This window comes from Procambarus clarkii, chromosome 20, assembly GCF_040958095.1.
Source record: "Procambarus clarkii isolate CNS0578487 chromosome 20, FALCON_Pclarkii_2.0, whole genome shotgun sequence".
Taxonomy (NCBI): domain Eukaryota; kingdom Metazoa; phylum Arthropoda; class Malacostraca; order Decapoda; family Cambaridae; genus Procambarus; species Procambarus clarkii.
The window spans coordinates 11,689,568-11,714,234 of NC_091169.1; the positions used below are offsets into that span (position 1 = coordinate 11,689,568).

The 24,667-nt window shown below is 44.1% G+C and overlaps 1 protein-coding gene across 1 annotated transcript; it reads left to right on the forward strand.

Annotated features, from left to right (window-relative positions):
• The first annotated feature begins 9,652 nt into the window (after positions 1 to 9,652).
• LOC123755219 (tigger transposable element-derived protein 1-like) lies at positions 9,653 to 11,475 on the forward strand. Its single transcript, XM_069327964.1, has 2 exons — positions 9,653 to 10,993; positions 11,104 to 11,475. The coding sequence occupies exons 1-2, from the start codon at positions 9,653 to 9,655 to the stop codon at positions 11,473 to 11,475; spliced, it is 1,713 nt and encodes a 570-aa protein (XP_069184065.1).
• Positions 11,476 to 24,667: the final 13,192 nt, after the last annotated feature.

A 24,667-nucleotide genomic window follows, 5' to 3' on the forward strand; every position in this document is an offset into this window, starting at 1 on the left:
AAGTGCCACCGCATGGCACCACATGAGGGACCAAGACCCTCGTGTTCACGTGCACCCACCGCACGTGCACGTAGCCGCCGTGCTTCTCGCAGACGGTATTCAGCTCCTGGTCGCCGGTATGCATCGCTTCCTTGCCGTCTTTCCTCTGCATCTCGCAGGACGCCTGGTGTACTTGAGTGGAGTGATGGTGACGACTTTATTCCTAATATTCCTCACTTTGACGATAAAGATGTAGGGATTACAAACCTTTTCCCTAATCAAGGTGAGGACATGGCTGAGATGGAATATTTTACAGCATTCTATGATGAACCACTCATGGAATACATTGTACACCAAACGAACCTTGCATGCTGCTTACCTGATTGAGAGGGAAATCACAGAATTTTCACGACTGCAGCGTTGGAAAAATACCACAGTGGCGGAAATGTATGTGTTTTTGGCACTCTGTTTGTTGATGAAGCACTGTCACAAACATGCAATAAATGACTATTGGAGCAAGGACAAGACAATACCAACACCTTTATTCGGGAAATATATGTCACGAGACAGGTTTCAGATACTCCTCAGGTGTCTACATTTTGGAAGTGTTCAGGACCGAACACCTGATGATAGACTGTGGCGAGTGAGGCACTACATGAACGATGTTATTGGAAAATTCAGAGATTTTTACGTACCAGCACAGAAGCTGGTGGTTGATGAATCTCTCATACTTTTCAAGGGACATGTTCCATTCAAACAGTACATTCCCTCAAAACGAAACCGATTTGGCCTGAAATTTTTTGTTCTTTGTGATTGTGAGACAGGATACGTGTTACACATGATTCTGTACTCGGCTAGTGATGTAGACATTCCCGGTAACGACGAACATGGATTCTCGGGGAGTGTAGTGAAGACCATCATGGCTCCGTGGATGAACAAGGGACACATTTTATACACAGATAATTACTATACAAGTCCCTTGCTAGCTCGGTTCTTGCTAGAAAATAGAACCGGATTGGTTGGTACAGTAAAGCCACAACGAAGGGAAATGCCTGTGTTTGACAACGACATTGCAGTTGGTGAGTGTCAGAGAAGGAAAAGTGATAACATTCTGTCAGTTCGGTGGAAAGACAAAAGAGAGGTGAACTTGTTGACAACAATTCATGATGGAACAATGGTGAACAGTGGGAAAGTGAGCCATAAAACAAACGCACCACTATATAAGCCAGACTGTGTTTTAGACTATAATATCAACATGCGGTTGATTGATAAATCAGACATGATGATTGGCACTGCAGAGTGTGTGCGGAAGACATGTAGGTGGACGAAAAAAGTGTTCTTCCATCTTGTGGACATGAGCATGCTGAACTGTTTCAACATGTACCTTGTGAGAACTGGACGTAAGCCCACTTTCCGTGACTTTGTATTTGATGCTGCAATACAGTTATTAGGAAAGTTTGCAAAAGATGTCCCAGGTATTCAGCGGCCCATCATAAACCCACTGTTGCAGCATGCTGGTACTCCACGCCTCGCTCACACTGAAGGCTTCCTAGCACACAAACTTAAGTATTTGCCACCTGGTGTGAAGCGTGCAATAGCCCAACGTGATTGCTTGGTGTGTAAAACAACGACACGTAGAGACAAGAAACGGAAGCTTGTGCAAACATGGTGTGAAACGTGTGGTATCCCATTATGTGCTGTCGACTGCTTCAATGACTACCACAGTCTAGAAATCTTCTAAGTGTGCTTCAAAGTGTGTATAGCGTGTGCGAGTGTGTAAATATGTAAACATATAAGCAGAACATATAATATAATAGACTGTAATGACATATTATATTGCCGTAATTGAAAACATTTGTGTGCGCCTGTGTATACTCAAATATGCAACAATTATTGATACAAAATATGTTCAAACAGTATTTGAAACACAATTAGTGAAAAAAAATTAGATAAAATGCGCTTAGACATTGTAAATAAATAGCGCGAAAATATATTTGTGGCAACTCTGGCTGTTTGAGGACCGCGCGCAACATCTCCCGGGCGTGTACTGCATGAGCGACCATGCAGATTGTGACGTCATCGCAGAGCTTCTCGGCTCTATTGCAACAAAAGTAAGTACAATAGAATTTTTTTTTTATTTTTCCCGTGATCAGTGAACAGAACTTAACAGATTAGCAAAAAAAAAAAATTTTTTTTTTTTCAAAATAACATGCGCCTGTGTGGTTAGCAGGATATTAGACCCTGAGCATGTTAAGGGTTAAGGAACATATAATCTCTTCCCACAACCAAACCATCACCAGAGAAATCTTAGCAAACAACACAGAAATCATCGATAGATACAGCGATAGCAGGTGGCTTGACATGTGCGAGGCACTACACATCAAGAAGTCAACACCAGCAATCAACAGCCAATTAATGCACAACTATATTCTACTCACTTCAAGACTCCGCTCCAATATAGAAGCATCAAGAAATATGGGCCAATAGGCCCTCTGCAATTACTTCCATTCTTACCTTCCATACCCATTGTTTTGTGTTCTATCCTGTGTTGAAAGTTTTGTTCACCTCATCCAAAACTGTTGTAACATATCACCTCACCCAAAATGCGGGTATAAAATGAAAAATGAAAGCTGTTTAAATCATAGCATAAGTAAGAACTCTGTTTAGTGTTTGCAGGTAATAGTTGTGTGTGTGAACTAAAAGTCTTTGAAAATGTATTAAGTTATTACGAAACGCGTTCAAGTGTCGTGTCAGACTAGAAATAAAAATGAATTTTGGAGAATTGATTTTTCAATTACCATCAACAGTGAAAAGAAACATAAGATCGAGAAAATTCGTGTTAGAATTATTAATCTTACTTTTTCGGTCATATTTAATAATATATGTCTACAGGAAAGACTGCTACCAAAATATACTAATATATATATATATATGACTGCAAACTCACACCCCAGAAGTGACTCGAACCCATACTCCCAAAAGCAATGCAACAGGTAACTACAGGACACCTTAATCCGCTTGACCATCACGACCGGACATAAGGAAGTGATAGCCGAAGCTATTTGAACCACTTCCCCGCCGGCACTCGCATGGTAATCTTGGGCATAGCATTTTATAAAATCACCTCATTCTTTGAGGCACACGTGAGGAACACAAATGCGAACAAGCCTGAATGGTCCCCAGGACTATATGCGACTGAAAACTCACACCCCAGAAGTGACTCGAACCCATACTCCCAGAAGCAACGCAACAGGTAACTACAGGACGCCTTAATCCGCTTGACCATCACGACCAGACATTCAGGCTTGTTCGCATTTGTGTTCCTCACGTGTGCCCCAAAGAATGAGGTGATTTGATAAAATGCTATGCCCAAGATTACCATCCGCGTGCCGGCGGGGAAGTGGTTCAAATAGCTTCGGCTATCACTTCCTTATGTCCAGTCGTGATGGTCAAGCGGATTAAGGTGTCCTGTAGTTACCTGTTGCGTTGCTTCTGGGAGTATGGGTTCGAGTCACTTCTGGGGTGTGAGTTTTCAGTCGCATATAGTCCTGGGGACCATTCAGGCTTGTTCGCATATATATATATATTTTCGCATATAATATATATATATATATATATATATATATATATATATATATATATATATATATATATATATATATATATACATACACACACACACACACACACGGGTGGAAACAGGCTAACATAGTTCCAATCTACAAAAGTGGCAGCAGGGAAGACCCCCTCAATTATAGACCTGTATCATTGACAAGTGTAATAGTGAAAGTATTGGAAAAACTAATCAAAATTAAATGGGTAGAACACCTAGAGAGAAATGATATAATATTAGACAGACAGTATGGTTTTCGATCTGGAAGATCCTGTGTATCGAATTTACTCAGTTTCTATGATCGAGCCACAGAGATATTACAGGAAAGAGATGGTTGGGTTGACTGCATCTATCTGGACCTAAAAAAGGCTTTTGACAGAGTTCCACATAAGAGGTTGTTCTGGAAACTGGAAAATATTGGAGGGGTGACAGGTAAGCTTCTATCATGGATGAAAAATTTTCTGACTGATAGAAAAATGAGGGCAGTAATCAGAGGCAATGTATCGGAATGGAGAAATGTCGCAAGTGGAGTACCACAGGGTTCAGTTCTTGCACCAGTGATGTTTATTGTGTACATAAATGATCTACCAGTTGGTATACAGAATTATATGAACATGTTTGCTGATGATGCTAAGATAATAGGAAGGATAAGGAATTTAGATGATTGTCATGCCCTTCAAGAAGACCTGGACAAAATAAGTAGATGGAGCACCACTTGGCAAATGGAATTTAATGTTAATAAATGTCATGTTATGGAATGTGGAATAGGAGAACATAGACCCCACACAACCTATATATTATGTGAGAAATCTTTAAAGAATTCTGATAAAGAATTCTGATAAAGAATCTAGGGGTGGTTCTAGATAGAAAACTATCACCTGAGGACCACATAAAGAATATTGTGCAAGGAGCCTATGTTATGCTTTCTAACTTCAGAATTGCATTTAAATACATGGATGGCGATATACTAAAGAAATTGTTCATGACTTTTGTTAGGCCAAAGCTAGAATATGCAGCTGTTGTGTGGTGCCCATATCTTAAGAAGCACATCAACAAACTGGAAAAGGTGCAAAGACATGCTACTAAGTGGCTCCCAGAACTGAAGGGTAAGAGCTACGAGGAGAGGTTAGAAGCATTAAACATGCCAAAACTAGAAGACAGAAGAAAAAGACGTGATATGATCACTACATACAAAATAGTAACAGGAATTGATAAAATCGACAGGGAAGATTTCCTGAGACCTGGCACTTCAAGAACAAGAGGTCATAGATTTAAACTAGCTAAACACAGATGCCGAAGAAATATAAGAAAATTCACCTTCGCAAATAGAGTGGTAGACGGTTGGAACAAGTTAGGTGAGAAGGTGGTGGAGGCCAAGACCGTCAGTAGTTTCAAAGCGTTATATGACAAAGAGTGCTGGGAAGACGGGACACCACGAGCGTAGCTCTCATCCTGTAACTACACTTAGGTAATTACACACACACAGTGGCACCTCGACATACGATTGCCCCTACTTACGATAATTTTGAGTTACGATGTAAATTTCATCGAAAAATGCGACTCGACATCCTATGGTGTTGTCGACTTACTATATTTGTTGGTACATGTTCGGGTCGACTGAGCGCGTGGTTCCCGGTCACGCGGCCGACCTGCCTCAGTTTGGTCACGCGGCCGACCTGCCTCAGTTTGGTCACGCGGCCGACCTGCCTCAGTTTGGTCACGCGGCCGACCTGCCTCAGTTTGGTCACGCGGCCGACCTGCCTCAGTTTGGTCACGCGGCCGACCTGCCTCAGTTTGGTCACGCGGCCGACCTGCCTCAGTTTGGTCACGCGGCCGACCTGCCTCAGTTTGGTCACGCGGCCGACCTGCCTCAGTTTGGTCACGCGGCCGACCTGCCTCAGTTTGGTCACGCGGCCGACCTGCCTCAGTTTGGTCACGCGGCCGACCTGCCTCAGTTTGGTCACGCGGCTGACCAGCCTCAGTTTACAACAGCTGCGCATTTAGTGACGATCGCACCTATAAGTAATTCTGCTTTTGTGGTGATTTTTTGCATTTTGAACATTAAAGTAATTATTATATATCACGCCATGAGTCCCAGGAAAGTCAGTGGTAAGGCTCAACATATGAGATCCCATGTAAGAATGACCATAGAGCAGAAACAAGAGATCATTCGTAAATATGAAGATGGTGTGCAGGTAGTTGAACTGGCTAGGCAGTACAACAAATCTCAGTCAACGATATCCACCATACTGGCTAATAAAAAGGACATTATGAGTGCTAAAGTGGCAAAAGGCGTATCAATAATCACGAAACATAGAACACAAATACTTGAGGATGTTGAACAGTTATTATTAATTTGGATACACAACAAGGAGTTAGCGGGTGATAGCGTTTCGGAGGCCATCATTTGTGAAAAGGCAAGAAAATTGCATGAAGACCTTTTAATTAAAGAAAACCCCTGGAATGAGTGATGCAGAAGTGAAAGAGTTTAAGGCGAGCAGGGGATGGTTTGAGAAATTTAGAAAAAGAAGTGGAATTCATAGTGTTGTGAGGCATGGGGAGGCTGCCAGCTCAGACAAACCAGCGGCTGAAAGATTCATTGGCGAATTTAAAGATTTTGTGCAGAGTGTGGCATACCTACCACAACAAGTGTTTAATTGTGACGAGACAGGGCTATTCTGGAAAAGATTGCCAAAGAAAACATACATTACCAAGAAGGAGAAGTCATTTCCTGGACACAAGCCTATGAAAGATCGGTTTACTCTTGTGTTGTGTAGTAATGCAAGTAGGGAAGAAGAGGCAGCTGAGGAAATTTCTTCAGGGGAGGACGTGCCAGTACAGAAGGTCTCTTCCTCAACAATTAAGAAAATGTGTGCAGCATGGGAAGACTTGCAAACCTTTGCTGAAACGACTCACCCAAATCAAACTGCAGTAGGTCGTTGCCTTAACCTATTCAATGACACTGTGATGCATCATTACAGACAAATGTTAAAATGAAGGGAAAAACAAACGTCTTTTGACAAATTTGTAGTGAGCCAAACAAGCACTGAACCACAAACATGTCCTAGTGGCATTCAGGCAAAATGTAGGAGAGAGAGTACCCCAGAGAAAACATCACTGCCTGATGTGATAATGGAAGGGGACTCCCCTTCCAAACAGTAGCAACTCTCCTCCTCCCCCCTCATCACCATCTTCCATACGCCATCAAGAACCCTCCATAAAGGTAAGAGAAACTTTGGTACTGTATTGCAGTTAGAAAAAAACATTGTATTCAGTATAAAATGTATTTGTATATTAATATTTTGGAGGGTGGGGAACGGATTAATTCAACTCCCTTTATTTCTCATGGGAAAAATTGCTTCGACTTACGATCCGTCTCTGGGAACGGATTAGCATCGTAAGTACAATGTATTCCACTGAGTATATATATATATATATATATATATATATATATATATATATATATATATATATATATATATATATATATATTATTAAATATGACCGAAAAAGTAAGATTAATAATTCTAACACGAATTTTCTCAATCTTTCGTACATTACGCTTCACTGTTGGAGGTAAATCAAAAATCACTTCTCCAAAATTCATTTTTATTTCTAGTCTGACGCGACACGGGCGCGTTTCGTAAAACTTATTACATTTTCAAAGACTTCACAAATACACAACTGATTAGAACTTACGTATCTCTGATTTTATATCTACATTTGAGTGAGGTGGGAGGGGTGATGTGGCATTAACACAAGACAGAACAAGAGGGGATATTAATGGGGTATTAAAAGTATCAACACAAGACAGAACAGAAACAATGGGTATTGAATAGAAGTGTTTGTAGAAAGCCTATTGGTCCATATTTCTTGATGCTTCTATATTGGAGCGGAGTCTTGAGGTGGGTAGAATATAGTTGTGCAATAATTGGCTGTTGATTGCTGGTGTTGACTTCTTGATGTGTAGTGCCTCGCAAACGTCAAGCCGCCTACTATCGCTTTATCTATCGATGATTTCTGTGTTGTTTATCAGAAATCATCGATAGATACAGCGATAGCAGGCGGCTTGACGTTTGCGAGGCACTACACATCAAGAAGTCAACACCAGCAATCAACAGCCAATTATTGCACAACTATATTCTACCCACCTCAAGACTCCGCTCCAATATAGAAGCATCAAGAAATATGGACCAATAGGCTTTCTACAAACACTTCTATTCAATACCCATTGTTTCTGTTCTGTCTTGTGTTGATACTTTTAATACCCTATTAATATCCCCTCTTGTTCTGTCTTGTGTTAATGCCACATCACCCCTCCCACCTCACTCAAATGTAGATATAAAATCAGAGATACGTAAGTTCTAATCAGTTGTGTATTTGTGAAGTCTTTGAAAATGTAATAAGTTTTACGAAACGCGCCCGTGTCGCGTCAGACTAGAAATAAAAATGAATTTTGGAGAAGTGATTTTTTATTTACCTCCAACAGTGAAGCGTAATGTACGAAAGATTGAGAAAATTCGTGTTAGAATTATTAATCTTACTTTTTCGATCATATTTAATAATATATGTCTACAGGAAAGACTGCTACCAAAATATACTAATATATATATATATATATATATATATATTATTGTTAAATATGACCGAAAAAGTAAGATTAATAATTCTAACACGAATTTTCTCAATATTTCTTATGGTTCTTTTCACTGTTGATGGTAATTGAAAAATCAATTTTCCAAAATTCATTTTTATTTCTAGTCTGACGCGACACTTGAACGTGCTTCGTAATAACTTATTACATTTTCAAAGACTTTAGTTTATACACACACAACTATATCCTGCAAACACTAAACAGAGTTTAAACAGCTTTGATTTTATACCTGCATTTGGGTGAGGTGATATGTTACAACAGTTTTTGGATGATGTGAAAACAAACTTTCAACACAAGACAGAACACGAAACAATGGGTATAATCTTTTGTAAGTTAAAGGGAAGAATGGAAGTAACTGCAAAGGGCCTATTGGCCCATATTTCTTGATGCTTCTATATTGGTGCGGAGTCTTGAAGTGGGTAGAATATAGTTGTGCATTAATTAGCTGTTGATTGCTGGTGTCGACTTCTTAATGTGTAGTGCCTCGCAGATATCAAGCCGCCTGCTATCGCTGTATCTATCGATGATTTCCGTGTTTTTTGTTAAGACTTCTCTGGTGATGGTTTGGTTGTGCGAAGAGATTATATGTTCCTTAATGGAGCCCTGTTGCTTATGCATCGTTAATCTCTTTCCAGGCAATTAACGATGCATAAGCAACAGGGCTCCATTAACCCTTAACATGCTCGGGGTCTAATATCCTGCCATCCCCACAGGCGCATGTCATTTTGAAAAAAAAAATTTTTGTTTTTTTTTTGCTAATCTGTTAAGTTGTGTTCACTGATCACGGGAAAAATAAATAAAAAAAATCTATTGTACTTACTTTTGTTGCAATAGAGCCGGAAAGCTCAGCGATGACGTCACAATCTGCATGTTCGCTCATGCAGTACACGCCCCAGAGGCGTTGCGCGTGGTCCTCAAACAGCCAGAGTTGCCACAAATATATTTTCGCACTATTTATTTACAATGTCTAGGCGCATTTTATCCAATTTTTTTCATTAATTGTGTTTCAAATAATGTTTGAACATATTTTGTATCAATAATTGTTGCATATTTGAGTATACACAGGCGCACACATATGTTTTCAATTACGACAATATAATATATCATTACAGTCTATTATATTGTATGTTCTGCTTATATTTGTATATACAGTGGTACCTTGCATAATGATCGCCCCACAAGGCGAATATTTTGGGTAACGACTGGCCCGATCGGCGAGAAATCGTCCCATATGACGAACGCTCGTTTGTGTAACGTCAACACCACATGGTGGGGTCACGCCGCCACTGTCTACAGTGTTGTATTGGTGTCTCACACGACCAGTATCCGTCTGTATCGCTCCACACACAATTCTGATATTCGTGTTTTTTTTTTCGTGGTTTTGTGACTACAATTCTGAACGCACGATGTCGTCCAAGAAGCAGCCTGCGAAAGCAGGAGTTTGCAAGGGGAAGAAAGAGGCAATCACTGTGGAAGTGAAGAAAGAGATCATAGCAAAGCACGAGCGTGGTATTCGTGTGGTTGATCTTGCCAGGGAGTATGGCAGGGCTCCCTCAACAATATCCACCATACTGAAGGGCAAGGATAAATATAAGACGCTTGACATGGCCAAAGGAGTTAGCAAGCTCACCAGCAAACGTCCAAAACTCCTGGAAGATGTGGAACGGCTACTGCTGGTGTGGATGAATGAACGACAATTGCATGGCGATTGTGTCTCTGAAGCTATCGTTTGCGCTAAGGCTAGGATGCTGTATGTGGACCTTGTCAGGAAGATACCAGGTGCGTCGTCTGAAGATGAGGAGGTATTTAGGGCAAGCCGTGGCTGGTTTGAGAACTTTAAGAAAAGGAGTGGTATACACAGTGTTGTGCGACATGGGGAGGCTGCCAGCTCTGATAAACTTGCTGCTGAGGCTTTTGTGCCAGAGTTCCAGAAATTTGTTGATCAGGAGCAGTTTCTGCCACAACAAGTTTTCAATTGTGACGAGACCGGCCTTTTTTGGAAAAAACTGACGAAGAGGACCTACATCACGCAAGAGGAACAATCATTGCCTGGCCACAAACCGATGAAGGATCGCCTTACTCTCGTGCTCTGCGCCAATGCAAGTGGCGATTGCAAGGTCAAGCCGCTGCTCGTCTATCACTCAGAAAATCCACGAGTGTTCAAGGATTTTAAGGGTCACAAGACACGGCTGAATGTGATGTGGAGGTCGAACAAGAGGTCCTGGGTCACGCAGATCTTCTTTAGTGAGTGGGTAAATGACGTTTTCGGCCCCACAGTGAGAAATTATCTCGTCGACAAGCAGTTACCACATAAGGCCTTGCTTGTGCTCGATAATGCACCTGCGCATCCTCGCCAACTGCAAGATGATCTGTTCCCTGAAAATCAGTTGATCACCATCAAGTTTCTTCCTCCAAACACCACGCCACTCCTCCAACCCATGGATCAGCAGGTCATTGCTAACTTTAAGAAGCTCTATATGAAGGCCTTGTTGGAGAGATGTGTTCATGTGATTGACACCACAGAGCTGACCCTCAGACAATTCTGGAAGGAGCAGTTCAATATCATGGGGGCCTTGCGTTTGATAGATAAGGCCTGGGAAGGGGTGTCACGGAGAACCCTACACTCTGCATGGCGAAACTTGTGGCCTGAGGGTGTCCCTGAGCGAGACTTCGAAGGTTTCGGTCCTGCACCTGCATCTGCATCCGCACCTGTGGATGACCCGGAGGCTCTTTTAGTGGATGATATTGTCGCTCTGGGACACACACACTGGGTCTGGAGGCGGATGCCGCTGATGTGCAGGAGTTGGTGGAGGAGCACAGTGATGAACTGACCACCGAGGAACTCCTGGAACTGCAGAAAGAGCTGGTGCAACAGGAGGTACAGGAGCTCTCATCGGGGGAGGAGGAGGTCTGCGAGGATGCTATCCCATCTAGTGAGATCAGGGACGTGCTGGGCATGTTCGAAAAGGTGACAGCATTTGCGGAAAAGCATCACCCTGATAAGGCGGTGACAACACGGTGCGTGAACCTGTTTAATGACAATGTGCTGTCTCGATTTAGGGACATCCTCAAACGAAGACAACAGCAAGTGACACGCGGTATGGTCAGTGGACAGGGTGGGAAGAGACGTGCTAGTGATATTGAACCACAACCCGGTTCTAGTGGGGTTAAATTCCCAAAGAGAGCGAGCCCGCCTGACCCAGAGGTGGTGTCTCCCTCCTCCCCATAAGCCCTCTCCTCCCTCCCTCCCGATCGGCTCCCTCAAGCCAGCAACGACTCTTCATAAGGTAAAGTGAATATACACATGGAAACAGTCAAACAAACATTTATTTAACATGTACAGTATAATATTACCAGTGTATAATGTCATATTGTTGTTTTAGGGGGTGGAACGGATTATTTGTATTTACATTGTTTTGGGTGGGGAAAATTGTTTTGCATGACGCCGGTTTCACATGACGACAGCGGCGTTAGAATGGATTAAATTCGTTATGCGAGGTACCACTGTATTTACACACACGCACACGCTATCTGCTTATATGTTTACATATTTACACACTCGCACACGCTATACACACTTTGAAGCACATTTAGAAGTTTTCTAGACTGTGGTAGTCATTGAAGCAGTCGACAGCACATAATGGGATACCACACGTTTCACACCATGTTTGCACAAGCTTCCGTTTCTTGTCTCTACGTGTCGTTGTTTTACACACCAAGCAATCACGTTGGGCTATTGCACGCTTCACACCAGGTGGCAAATACTTAAGTCTGTGTGCTAGGAAGCCTTCAGTGTGAGCGAGGCGTGGAGTACCAGCATGCTGCAACAGTGGGTTTATGATGGGCCGCTGAATACCTGGGACATCTTTTGCAAACTTTCCTAATACAGTAACTGTATTGCAGCATCAAATACAAAGTCACGGAAAGTGGGCTTACGTCCAGTTCTCACAAGGTACATGTTGAAACAGTTCAGCATGCTCATGTCTACAAGATGGAAGAACACTTTTTTCGTCCACCTACATGTCTTCCGCACACACTCTGCAGTGCCAATCATCATGTCTGATTTATCAATCAACCGCATGTTGATATTATAGTCTAAAACACAGTCTGGCTTATATAGTGGTGTGTTTGTTTTATGGTTCACTTTCCCACTGTTCACCATTGTTCCATCATGAATTGTTGTCAACAAGTTCACCTCTCTTTTGTCTTTCCACCGAACTGACAGAATGTTATCACTTTTCCTTCTCTGACACTCACCAACTGCAATGTCGTTGTCAAACACAGGCATTTGCCTTCGTTGTGGCTTTACTGTACCAACCAATCCGGTTCTATTTTCTAGCAAGAACCGAGCTAGCAAGGGACTTGTATAGTAATTACCCGTGTATAAAATGTGTCCCTTGTTCATCCACGGAGCCATGATGGTCTTCACTACACTCCCCGAGAATCCATGTTCATCGTTACCGGGAATGTCTACATCACTAGCCGAGTACAGAATCATGTGTAACACGTATCCTGTCTCACAATCACAAAGAACAAAAAAATTCAGGCCAAATCGGTTTCGTTTTGAGGTAATGTACTGTTTGAATGGAACACGTCCCTTGAAAAGTACGAGAGATTCATCAACCACCAGCTTCTGTGCTGGTACGTAAAAATCTCTGAATTTTCCAATAACATCGTTCATGTAGTGCCTCACTCGCCACAGTCTATCATCAGCTGTTCGGTCCTGAACACTTCCAAAATGTAGACACCTGAGGAGTATCTGAAACCTGTCTCGTGACATATATTTCCCGAATAAAGGTGTTGGTATTGTATGGTCCTTGCTCCAATAGTCACTTATTGCATGTTTGTGACAGTGCTTCATCAACAAACAGAGTGTCAAAAACACATACATTTCCGCAACTGTGGTATTTTTCCAACGCTGCAGTCGTGAAGATTCTGTGATTTCCCTCTCAATCAGGTAAGCAGCATGCAGGTTCGTTTGGTGTACAATGTATTCCATGAGTGGTTCATCATAGAATGCTGTAAAATATTCCATCTCAGCCATGTCCTCACCTTGATTAGGGAAAAGGTTTGTAATCCCTACATCTTTATCGTCAAAGTAAGGAATATTAGGCATAAGATCGTCACCATCACTCCACTCAAGTACACCAGGCGTCCTGCGAGATGCAGAGGAAAGACGGCGAGGAAGCGATGCATACCGGCGACCAGGAGCTGAATACCGTCTGCGAGAAGCACGGCGGCTACGTGCACGTGAGGTGGGTGCACGTAAGGTGGGTGCAGGTGAGGTGGGTGCAGGTGAGGTGGGTGCACGTGAGGTGGGTGCACATGAGGTGGATGCACGTGAGGTGGATGCACGTGAGGTGGATGCACGTGAACACGAGGGTCTTGGTCCCTCATGTGGTGCCATGCGGTGGCGCTTGGCTGGTCGAGATGCTGCTGACGCGACAATTTCTCGTCCAGTTACACCACTGGTACCAGCCACAGGCTCAATAAAACTATGATCTGAGTCACTAAACCCAGAAAAGGAGTCACCTTCCTCTGACTCGTCACCCTCAAACAGAAAATATCCACAGGAACTGTGAGGTCGTGGTAGAATTGGGGTAGAAACTGGCCGAGGAGGCATGGGTGAGCGTAGAGGCCTCGCCATGGCATGGGGAGCATTGTCACTCTCACTGCTGCTGCTATCACCCGACAACTGTGTATAATCCTCATCGTCGTCTGAATCATCAAACACACTTTCTTCACCTTCAGAGAATAATTCGTGGGCTATTTGCTCTGGGGTGAGGGATTGAGTGGTGCGTGCCCGTGAGGCGTTTGACCGTGCGCTCGCCCTGGTGACTCTCGCTAAACTGAGGCCTCCCAAGCCTTCGGTTCGTGAGTGGGAATTTTTTTCAAAATGGCCGCTGTTTACTATAGCCCTTGGGCAGCGTATGGGCCCCCCAGCTACACCGCGGGCCATTCAAATCGTGTGCGGTACCCATAATCGTCATATGACGTGAAGCGCAGTTGACTGGTAGAACAATTTACACTTCATATGATGTGATGCGCACTTTAAGGGTTAAGGAACATACAATCTCTTCCCACAACCAGACCATCACCAGAGAAGTCTTAACAAAAAACACAGAAATCATTGATAGATACAGCAATAGCAGGCGGCTTGATATCTGCAAGGCACTACACATTAAGAACTCGACACCAGCAATCAACAGCCAATTAATGCACAACTATATTCTACCCACTTCAAGACTCCGCACCAATATAGAAGCATCAAGAAATATGGGCCAATAGGCCCTTTGCAGTTACTTCCATTCTTCCCTTTAACTTACAAAAGGTTATACCCATTGTTTCGTGTTCTGTCTTGTGTTGAAAGTTTATTTTCACCTCATCCAAAAACTGTTGTAACATATCACCTCACCCAAATGCAGGTATAAAATCAAAGCTGTTTAAACTCTGTTTAGTGTTTGCAGGATATAGTTGTGTGTGTGTAAACTAAAGTCTTTGAGAATGTAATAAGTTATTACGAGACACGTTTAAGTGTCGCGTCAGACTAGAAATAAAAATGAATTTTGGAGAATTGATTTTTCAATTACCATCAACAGTGAAAAGATCCATAAGAAATATTGAGAAAATTCGTGTTAGAATTATTAATCTTACTTTTTTGGTCATATTTAATAATATATGTCTACAGGAAAGACTGCTACCAAAATATACTAATATATATATTGGTGTATACTGGCAGCAGGTTTTCTTTTAAACATGTCTCGTCTCATTGAATATGACTGCATATTCTGTATTTACTATCTTCTGATTTAGGGCTTCTATCCCTCTAACAATTTTCTTAGCATCAGGGCTTAGCTGAAAGAGGAGTTCTCCAAAACTCATTTTCGTAAATTCAAGGTGAAGAAAAGAAGTGAATTACTATAGAATGTATTACACTTATTTATACAATTTACACGTTTCGAACCTCCATGGTTCATTCTCAAGTGAAAAGATTTTTCAGAACTGGTTGATTTATACCCGCACTGGGTCAGGTGATATGACAATAAAGGTGAAAACATGGGGGATACATAAGGGGATAAATGGGGGGGTGAAACATAAGAATAGAAATAACTGCGGAAGGCCTATTGGCCCAAACGAGGCAGCTCCTATCTACATACAAAGATTAATCAGGTGTAATTGGACTGTTGAACAGTGTCTTCTGTGTTGGCATCATTATGTTCTGGTCTTGTCCTTACTCTCATGGTGGGTAGAGTAAATAGTTCCGTGATTTGGGTGTTTATGGTAAGTTGTTCTATTCTTATGTGAATTGCTTCAAGAATTTGTAATCTTCTTGCATCTTGGGTTTTGTCTATTATAGAGGTATTTTTGTTCAACATTTCTCTTGTTAGGGTGATGTCATGGGCTTGTCTTGTGTGATTCCTGGGGGCACCGGATAGAAGATGGCATGTCAAACGCCTCGTCAGCTTGGTCGACGTCATACCTATGTACTTAGATTGAAGGTTACATCCTTCGTGGGGGCAAGAGTACATGTATACAACGCTTGACTGCTGTAGAGGTTTCTCCGTCGGCTTCAGGCTGTTTTTGATAAGGAGTTCGGAAGCCTTCTTGGTTTTGTAGAATATGATCAGGTCTATGTTTTGGTTAGGAGTAATGCTTTTTACTCCTTTACGGATGATTTCTTTCATTATTCTTTCCTCTTTTATATGTCCACTGTGCATGGTTGATTTGTAATATAATTTTATTGGAGGTATTGTGGTTTCTGTTCTAGGTTCAGGATTATACCATCGGTCCAAGTGTCTTCTTATAGCAACGTTTATTTCCGCGTTGCTATACCCGTTGTTCACCAATACCTGAGTTACTCTTTCAAACTCTCTACTCACGTTGCTCCATTCAGAGCAGTGGGTAAGCGCTCAACGAATATAAGCCTTGAGAACACTGGCTTTGTATCTTTGGGGGCACTCACTTCTACTGTTCAGGCATAATCCTAAGTTGGTGGGCTTAGTATATACGTTGATGCTTGAAGAGGTTCCTGTTTTTGTTATTAGTACATCCAAGAATGGCAGACTGTTATTTTCACTATTTTCATGTGTAAATCGGAGTACTGACACACTCTCTAGAAGGCTTTTTAGATCAATTAGTTCATCTGAGTTTTTTACTATTACGAATATGTCATCTACATAACGGCAATATACAGTTGGTTTTTGTCTGCTACTGAAGACTCTGTCTTCGATCGTTCCCATATAAAAATTAGCAAATAAAACTCCTAAGGGGGTTTCTTCTTTTCTTCACCTTGAAATTACGAAAATGAATTTTGGAGAACTCCTCTTTCAGTCCTGATGCTAAAAAAATAGAGGGATAGAAGCCCTAAATCAGAAGATAGTAAATACAGAATATGCAGTCATATATATATATATGTCGTACCTAGTAGCCAGAACGCACTTCTCAGCCTACTATGCAAGGCCCGATTTGCCTAGTAAGCCAAGTTTTCCTGAAATAATATATTTTCTCTAATTTTTTTCTTATGAAATCATAAAGCTACCCAATTCATTATGTTTGAGGTCAATTTTTTTTTATTGGAGTTAAAATTAACGTAGATATATGACCGAACCTAACCAACCCTACCTAACCTAACCTAACCTATCTCTATAGGTTAGGTAGCGGAAAAAGTTAGGTTAGGTTAGGTTAGGTAGGTTAGGTAGTCGAAAAACAATTAATTCATGAAAACTTGGCTTATTAGGCAAATTGGGCCTTGCATAGTAGGCTGAGAAGTGCGTTCTGGCTACTAGGTACGACATATATATATATATATATATATATATATATATATATATATATATATATATATATATATATATATATATATATATATATATATATATACAGTGCACCACTTGGTTTCCGGACTTTAGTTATCCGAAACTTCCAGTTTCCCGATTGGGGTTGGGGAGTCATGTTACATGAACAAAGTTCGGGTAGGAAGCGGTCCGCCAAGCATTGCGCCGGCCCGTGGTGATGGGTGGGAGATGGTCCATTTTTCACAGATTTCCTGTGATTTCACAGATTCACGGCCCATTATTCCTGTTATTTTGATTTGTCATGAGGCTGAAGAGTTCATTCTGTGATTTTGTTTTACATATCTGCACAATCAAGAAACATCTGTGCACCATGTCGGCTCCAAATGCACGCATTGCGTCAGTGATTGCTGACTGGTGGGTGGATGGATGGATGGTAGCTTAGGTGGGAGACAGTATGAGAGAGAGGGGGAGAATTAGAGAGGGAGAATTAGTGAGAAAGGGAGGGGGAAGTAGGCAGAAAGTAGTGAGGTGGGGATGGGAGAATTAGGGAGGGAGGGAAAAGCAGAGAGGCAGGCTGGCAGAGGCAGAGAGGCAGGCAGGCAGGCAGAGAGGCAGCCAGGCAGAGAGGCAGGCAGAGAGGCAGGCAGGCAGGCAGAGAGGCAGGCAGGCAGGCAGAGAGGCAGGCAGGCAGGCAGGCAGGCAGGCAGGCAGGCAGAGAGGCAGGCAGAGAGGCAGGCAGGCAGGCAGGCAGAAAGGCAGAGAGGCAGGCAGAAAGGCAGGCAGAAAGGCAGGCAGGCAGAGAGGCAGGCAGCCTGCCTTTCCCTCCCTCCCTAATTCTCCCATTCTCCCTCACTACTTTCCTCCTAGCATCTCTCCCTACCTTCCCCTCCCTCCCTTTCTCACTAATTCTCCCCCTCTCCCACTATTTCTCCTCTCTCACTAATTCTCCCCCCTCCCTCTTTTGGTGGAGTGGTGAGGGAGGCTGTAAGGAAGGATTTGCTAACCAGGCGATGGTTGCCAAACTTATCGCCCATATTGTATTACAAATTTTAATCTTAGTTGAAAAATATTTATGCCAAAATATGGTAATTTTCATATATTAATATACATTATAAATCATTAACATGTTATATGATTTCCTATTTATTAATTAAACAAATATAGTTTTATTTATGAATTATGCACAGCTGGCATATGTGAGCAGGTGCTGACATACATGTCCGCCTCTACACAGCCTCCACCCCGTTAGTAGTTCCCGACCCCGTTAGTAGTTCCCGACCCCGTTAGTAGTTCCCGACCCCGTTAGTAGCTCCCGACCCCGTTAGTAGCTCCCCCTCCTCCATAGCCTGCTGTTCTCATGTTATGAGGAAGGCAGTGAGGGAGGGATGGCAGGCATTGAGGGGGAGAGGCAGTGAGGGGGAGAGGCAGTGAGGGGGAGAGGCAGTGAGGGGCAGAGGCAGTGAGGGGGAGAGGCAGTGAGGGGGAGAGGCAGTGAGGGGAAGAGGCAGTGAGGGGAAGAGGCAGTGAGGGGGAGAGGCAGTGAGGGGGAGAGGCAGTGAGGGGGAGAAGCAGTGAGGGGGAGAGGCAGTGAGGGGGAGAGGCAGTGAGGGGGAGAGGCATTGAGGGGGAGAGGCAGTGAGGGGGAGAGGCAGTGAGGGGAAGAGGCAGTGAGGGGGGAGAGGCAGTGAGGCATTGAGGGGGAGAGGCAGTGAGGGGGAGAGGCAGTGAGGGGAAGAGGCAGTGAGGGGAAGAGGCAGTGAGGGGGAGAGGCAGTGAGGGGGAGAGGCATTGAGGGGGAGAGGCAGTGAGGGGAGAGGCAGTGAAGGGAAGAGGCAGTGAGGGGGAGAGGCAGTGAGAGGTAGAGGCAGTGAGAGCTAGAGGCAGTGAGGGGAAGAGGCATTGAGGGGCAGAGGCATTGAGGGGCAGAGGCAGTGAGGGGGAGAGGCAGTGAGGGGGAGATGCAGTGAGGGGAAGAGGCAGTGAGGGGAGAGGCAGTGAGGGGAGAGGCAGTGAGGGGAGAGGCAGTGAGGGGAGAGGCAGTGAGGGGGAGAGGCAGTGAGGGGGGAGAGGCAGTGAGGGGGAGAGGCAGTGAGGGGGAGAGGCAGTGAGGGGAAGAGGCAGTGAGGGGAAGAGGCAGTGAGGGGGGAAGCAGTGAGGGGGAGAGGCAGTGAGGGGAAGAGGCAGTGAGGGGAAGAGGCAGTGAGGGAGAGAGGCAGTGAGGGGAAGAGGCAGTGAGGGGAAGAGGCAGTGAGGGGAAGAGGCAGTGAGGTGGAGAGGCAGTGAGGAGGAGAGGCAGTGAGGGGAAGAGGCAGTGAGGGGAAGAGGCAGTGAGTGGGAGAGGCAGTGAGGGGAGAGGCAGTGAGGGGAGAGGCAGTGAGGGGAAGAGGCAGTGAGGGGGGAGGCAGTGAGGGGGGGAGGCAGTGAGAGGAAGAGGCAGTGAGGGGAAGAGGCAGTGAGGGGAAGAGGCAGTGAGGGGAGAGGCAGTGAGGGGAGAGGCAGTGAGGGGAAGAGGCAGTGAGGGGAAGAGGCAGTGAGGGGGAAGAGGCAGTGAGGGGGAGAGGCAGTGAGGGGAAGAGGCAGTGAGGGGAAGAGGCAGTGAGGGGAAGAGGCAGTGAGGGGGAGAGGCAGTGAGGGGAAGAGGCAGTGAGGGGAAGAGGCAGTGAGGGGAAGAGGCAGTGAGGGGGAGAGGCAGTGAGGGGGAGAGGCAGTGAGGGGAGAGGCAGTGAGGGAGAGGCAGTGAGGGGAAGAGGCAGTGAGGGGAAGAGGCAGTGAGGGGAAGAGGCAGTGAGGGGGAGAGGCAGTGAGGGGGAGAGGCAGTGAGGGGGAGAGGCAGTGAGGGGGAGAGGCAGTGAGGGGGAGAGGCAGTGAGGGGAAGAGGCAGTGAGGGGAAGAGGCAGTGAGGGGAAGAGGCAGTGAGGGGAAGAGGCAGTGAGGGGGAGAGGCAGTGAGGGGGAGAGGCAGTGAGGCATTGAGGGGGAGAGGCAGTGAGGGGGAGAGGCAGTGAGGGGGAGAGGCAGTGAGGGGGAGAGGCAGTGAGGGGGAGAGGCAGTGAGGGGAAGAGGCAGTGAGGGGAAGAGGCAGTGAGGGGGAGAGGCATTGAGGGGGAGAGGTAGTGAGGGGGAGAGGCAGTGAGGGGAAGAGGCAGTGAGGGTGAGGCGCAGCGAGGCATTGAGGGGGAGAGGCAGTGAGGGGGAGAGGCAGTGAGGGGAAGAGGCAGTGAGGGGGGAGAGGCAGTGAGGCATTGAGGGGGAGAGGCAGTGAGGGGGAGAGGCAGTGAGGGGAAGAGGCAGTGAGGGGAAGAGGCAGTGAGGGGAAGAGGCAGTGAGGGGGAGAGGCAGTGAGAGGAAGAGGCAGTGAGGGGAAGAGGTAGTGAGGGGGAGAGGCAGTGAGGGGAAGAGGCAGTGAGGGGAAGAGGCATTGAGGGGGAGAGGCAGTGAGGGGGAGAGGCAGTGAGGGGGAGTGGCAGTGAGGGGGAGAGGCAGTGAGGAGAAGAGGCAGTGAGGGGGAGAGGCAGTGAGGCATTGAGGGGGAGAGGCAGTGAGGGGGAGATGCAGTGAGGGGGAGAGGCAGTGAGGGGGAGATGCAGTGAGGGGGAGAGGCATTGAGGGGGAGAGGCAGTGAGGGGGAGAGGCAGTGAGGGGGAGATGCAGTGAAAGAGAAGCAGTGAGGGAAGGAAGGGTGGGGGTGAGTGAACGCAATTACACAATGAACTTTATTTCATTGGTTGCATTTATCCTATGAATCTGTTGATTTTTACCCTTAGATTTTTTGTTAAATTTTAAAAAAATCTCTCTATTTTCCTCCATTTCTCATTTACGAACTTACACAATAACAAACGGGTTATATTTATATATATATATATATATGTCGTACCGTGTAGCCAGAACGCACTTCTCAGCCTACTATGCAAGGCCCGATTTGCCTAATAAGCCACGTTTTCATGAATTAATTGTTTTTCGACAACCTAACCTACCTAACCTAACCTAACTTTTTCGGCTACCTAACCTAACCTAGCCTATACAGATAGGTTAGGTTAGGTAGGGTTGGTTAGGTTCGATCATATATCTACGTTAATTTTAACTCCAATAAGAAAAAATTGACCTCATACATAATGAAATGGGTAGCTTTATCATTTCATAAGAAAAAAATTAGAGAAAATATATTAATTCAGGAAAACTTGGCTTATTAGGCAAATCGGGCCTTGCATAGTAGGCTGAGAAGTGCGTTCTGGCTACTAGGTACGACATATATATATATCTATATATATATATATATATATATATATATATATATATATATATATATATATATATATATATATATATATATATAACTGAAAACTCACACCCCAGAAGTGACTCGAACCCATACTCCCACAACTGGTATGTACAGGGACGCCTTAATCCGCTTGACCATCACGACCGGACATAAGGAAGTGATAGCCGAGGCTATATGAACCACTTCCCCGCCGGCACTCGGATGGTAATCTTGGGCATAGCATTTTATCAAATCACCTCATTCTTTGGGGCACACGTGAGGAACACAAATGCAAACAAGCCTGAATGGTCCCCAGGACTATATACAACTGAAAACTCACACCCCAGAAGTGACTCGAACCCATACTCCCACAACTGGTATGTACAGGGACGCCTTAATCCGCTTAATCCTAGTGTGAGTTTTCAGTTGTATATAGTCCTGGGGACCATTCAGGCTTGTTTGCATTTGTGTTCCTCACGTGTGCCCCAAAGAATGAGGTGATTTGATAAAATGCTATGCCCAAGATTACCATCCGAGTGCCGGCGGGGAAGTGGTTCATATAGCCTCGGCTATCACTTCCTTATGTCCGGTCGTGATGGTCAAGCGGATTAAGGCGTCCCTGTACATACCAGTTGTGGGAGTATGGGTTCGAGTCACTTCTGGGGTGTGAGTTTTCAGTTGTATATAGTCCTGGGGACCATTCAGGCTTGTTTGCATTTGTGTTCCTCACGTGTGCCCCAAAGAATGAGGTGATTTGATAAAATGCTATGCCCAAGATTACCATCCGAGTGCCGGCGGGGAAGTGGTTCATATAGCCTCGGCTATCACTTCCTTATGTCCGGTCGTGATGGTCAAGCGGATTAAGGCGTCCCTGTACATACCAGTTGTGGGAGTATGGGTTCGAGTCACTTCTGGGGTGTGAGTTTTCAGTTGTATATAGTCCTGGGGACCATTCAGGCTTGTTTGCATTTGTGTTCCTCACGTGTGCCCCAAAGAATGAGGTGATTTGATAAAATGCTATGCCCAAGATTACCATCCGAGTGCCGGCGGGGAAGTGGTTCATATAGCCTCGGCTATCACTTCCTTATGTCCGGTCGTGATGGTCAAGCGGATTAAGGCGTCCCTGTACATACCAGTTGTGGGAGTATGGGTTCGAGTCACTTCTGGGGTGTGAGTTTTCAGTTGTATATAGTCCTGGGGACCATTCAGGCTTGTTTGCATTTGTGTTCCTCACGTGTGCCCCAAAGAATGAGGTGATTTGATAAAATGCTATGCCCAAGATTACCATCCGAGTGCCGGCGGGGAAGTGGTTCATATAGCCTCGGCTATCACTTCCTTATGTCCGGTCGTGATGGTCAAGCGGATTAAGGCGTCCCTGTACATACCAGTTGTGGGAGTATGGGTTCGAGTCACTTCTGGGGTGTGAGTTTTCAGTTGTATATAGTCCTGGGGACCATTCAGGCTTGTTTGCATATATATATATATATATATATATATATATGTCGTACCTAATAGCCAGAACGCACTTCTCAGCCTACTATTCAAGGCCCGATTTGCCTAATAAGCCAAGTTTTCATGAATTAATGTTTTTTCGTCTACCTAACCTACCTAACCTAACCTAACCTAGCTTTTTTTGGCTACCTAACCTAACCTTACCTATAAATATAGGTTAGGTTAGGTTAGGTAGGGTTGGGTAGGTTCGGTCATATATCTACGTTAATTTTAACTCCAATAAAAAAAAAATTGACCTCATACATAGAGAAAAGGGTTGCTTTATCATTTCATAAGAAAAAAATTATAGTAAATATATTAATTCAGGAAAACTTGGCTTATTAGGCAAATCGGGCCTTGAATAGTAGGCTGAGAAGTGAGTTCTGGCTACTAGGTACGACATATATATATATATATATACTGTCTCCACTCGATCATCCGGACTATATGGGAAGGACCCCCAGCCGGATTATCACATTTTTCGGATAATGGTACTTTTTCACCTACGAGTCCAAAAGTGACCATTTCCAACTATTTTTATACTACAAACAACATAATTTGAATTGCCTTGCCAAATACATTTATTAAATATTCAACTAGAAACCTCAACTTACCCTGTTGGTGTTCGTCTTCTTGATTGATGCCACACATCTTGAAGTTAAAAATTCTTAACAATTTACGTAACCTATACTAACACAACACTAAAATTAACACTTAAAATTACTGTACAGTTCATTAACCCTTAACATGCTCGGGGTCTAATATCCTGCTATCCACACAGGCGCATGTCATTTTGAAAAAAAAAAAAATTTTTTTTTTTTTGCTAATCTGTTAAGTTCTGTTCACTGATCACGGGAAAAATAAAAAAAAAATTCTATTGTACTTACTTTTGTTGCAATAGAGCCGAGAAGCTCTGCGATGACGTCACAATCTGCATGGTCGCTCATGCAGTACACGCCCGGGAGATGTTGCGCGCGGTCCTCAAACAGCCAGAGTTGCCACAAATATATTTTCGCGCTATTTATTTACAATGTCTAAGCGCATTTTATCTAATTTTTTTTCACTAATTGTGTTTCAAATACTGTTTGAACATATTTTGTATCAATAATTGTTGCATATTTGAGTATACACAGGCGCACACAAATGTTTTCAATTACGGCAATATAATATGTCATTACAGTCTATTATATTATATGTTCTGCTTATATGTTTACATATTTACACACTCGCACACGCTATACACACTTTGAAGCACACTTAGAAGATTTCTAGACTGTGGTAGTCATTGAAGCAGTCGACAGCACATAATGGGATACCACACGTTTCACACCATGTTTGCACAAGCTTCCGTTTCTTGTCTCTACGTGTCGTTGTTTTACACACCAAGCAATCACGTTGGGCTATTGCACGCTTCACACCAGGTGGCAAATACTTAAGTTTGTGTGCTAGGAAGCCTTCAGTGTGAGCGAGCGTGGAGTACCAGCATGCTGCAACAGTGGGTTTATGATGGGCCGCTGAATACCTGGGACATCTTTTGCAAACTTTCCTAATAAGTGTATTGCAGCATCAAATACAAAGTCACGGAAAGTGGGCTTACGTCCAGTTCTCACAAGGTACATGTTGAAACAGTTCAGCATGCTCATGTCCACAAGATGGAAGAACACTTTTTTCGTCCACCTACATGTCTTCCGCACACACTCTGCAGTGCCAATCATCATGTCTGATTTATCAATCAACCGCATGTTGATATTATAGTCTAAAACACAGTCTGGCTTATATAGTGGTGCGTTTGTTTTATGGCTCCCTTTCCCACTGTTCACCATTGTTCCATCATGAATTGTTGTCAACAAGTTCACCTCTCTTTTGTCTTTCCACCGA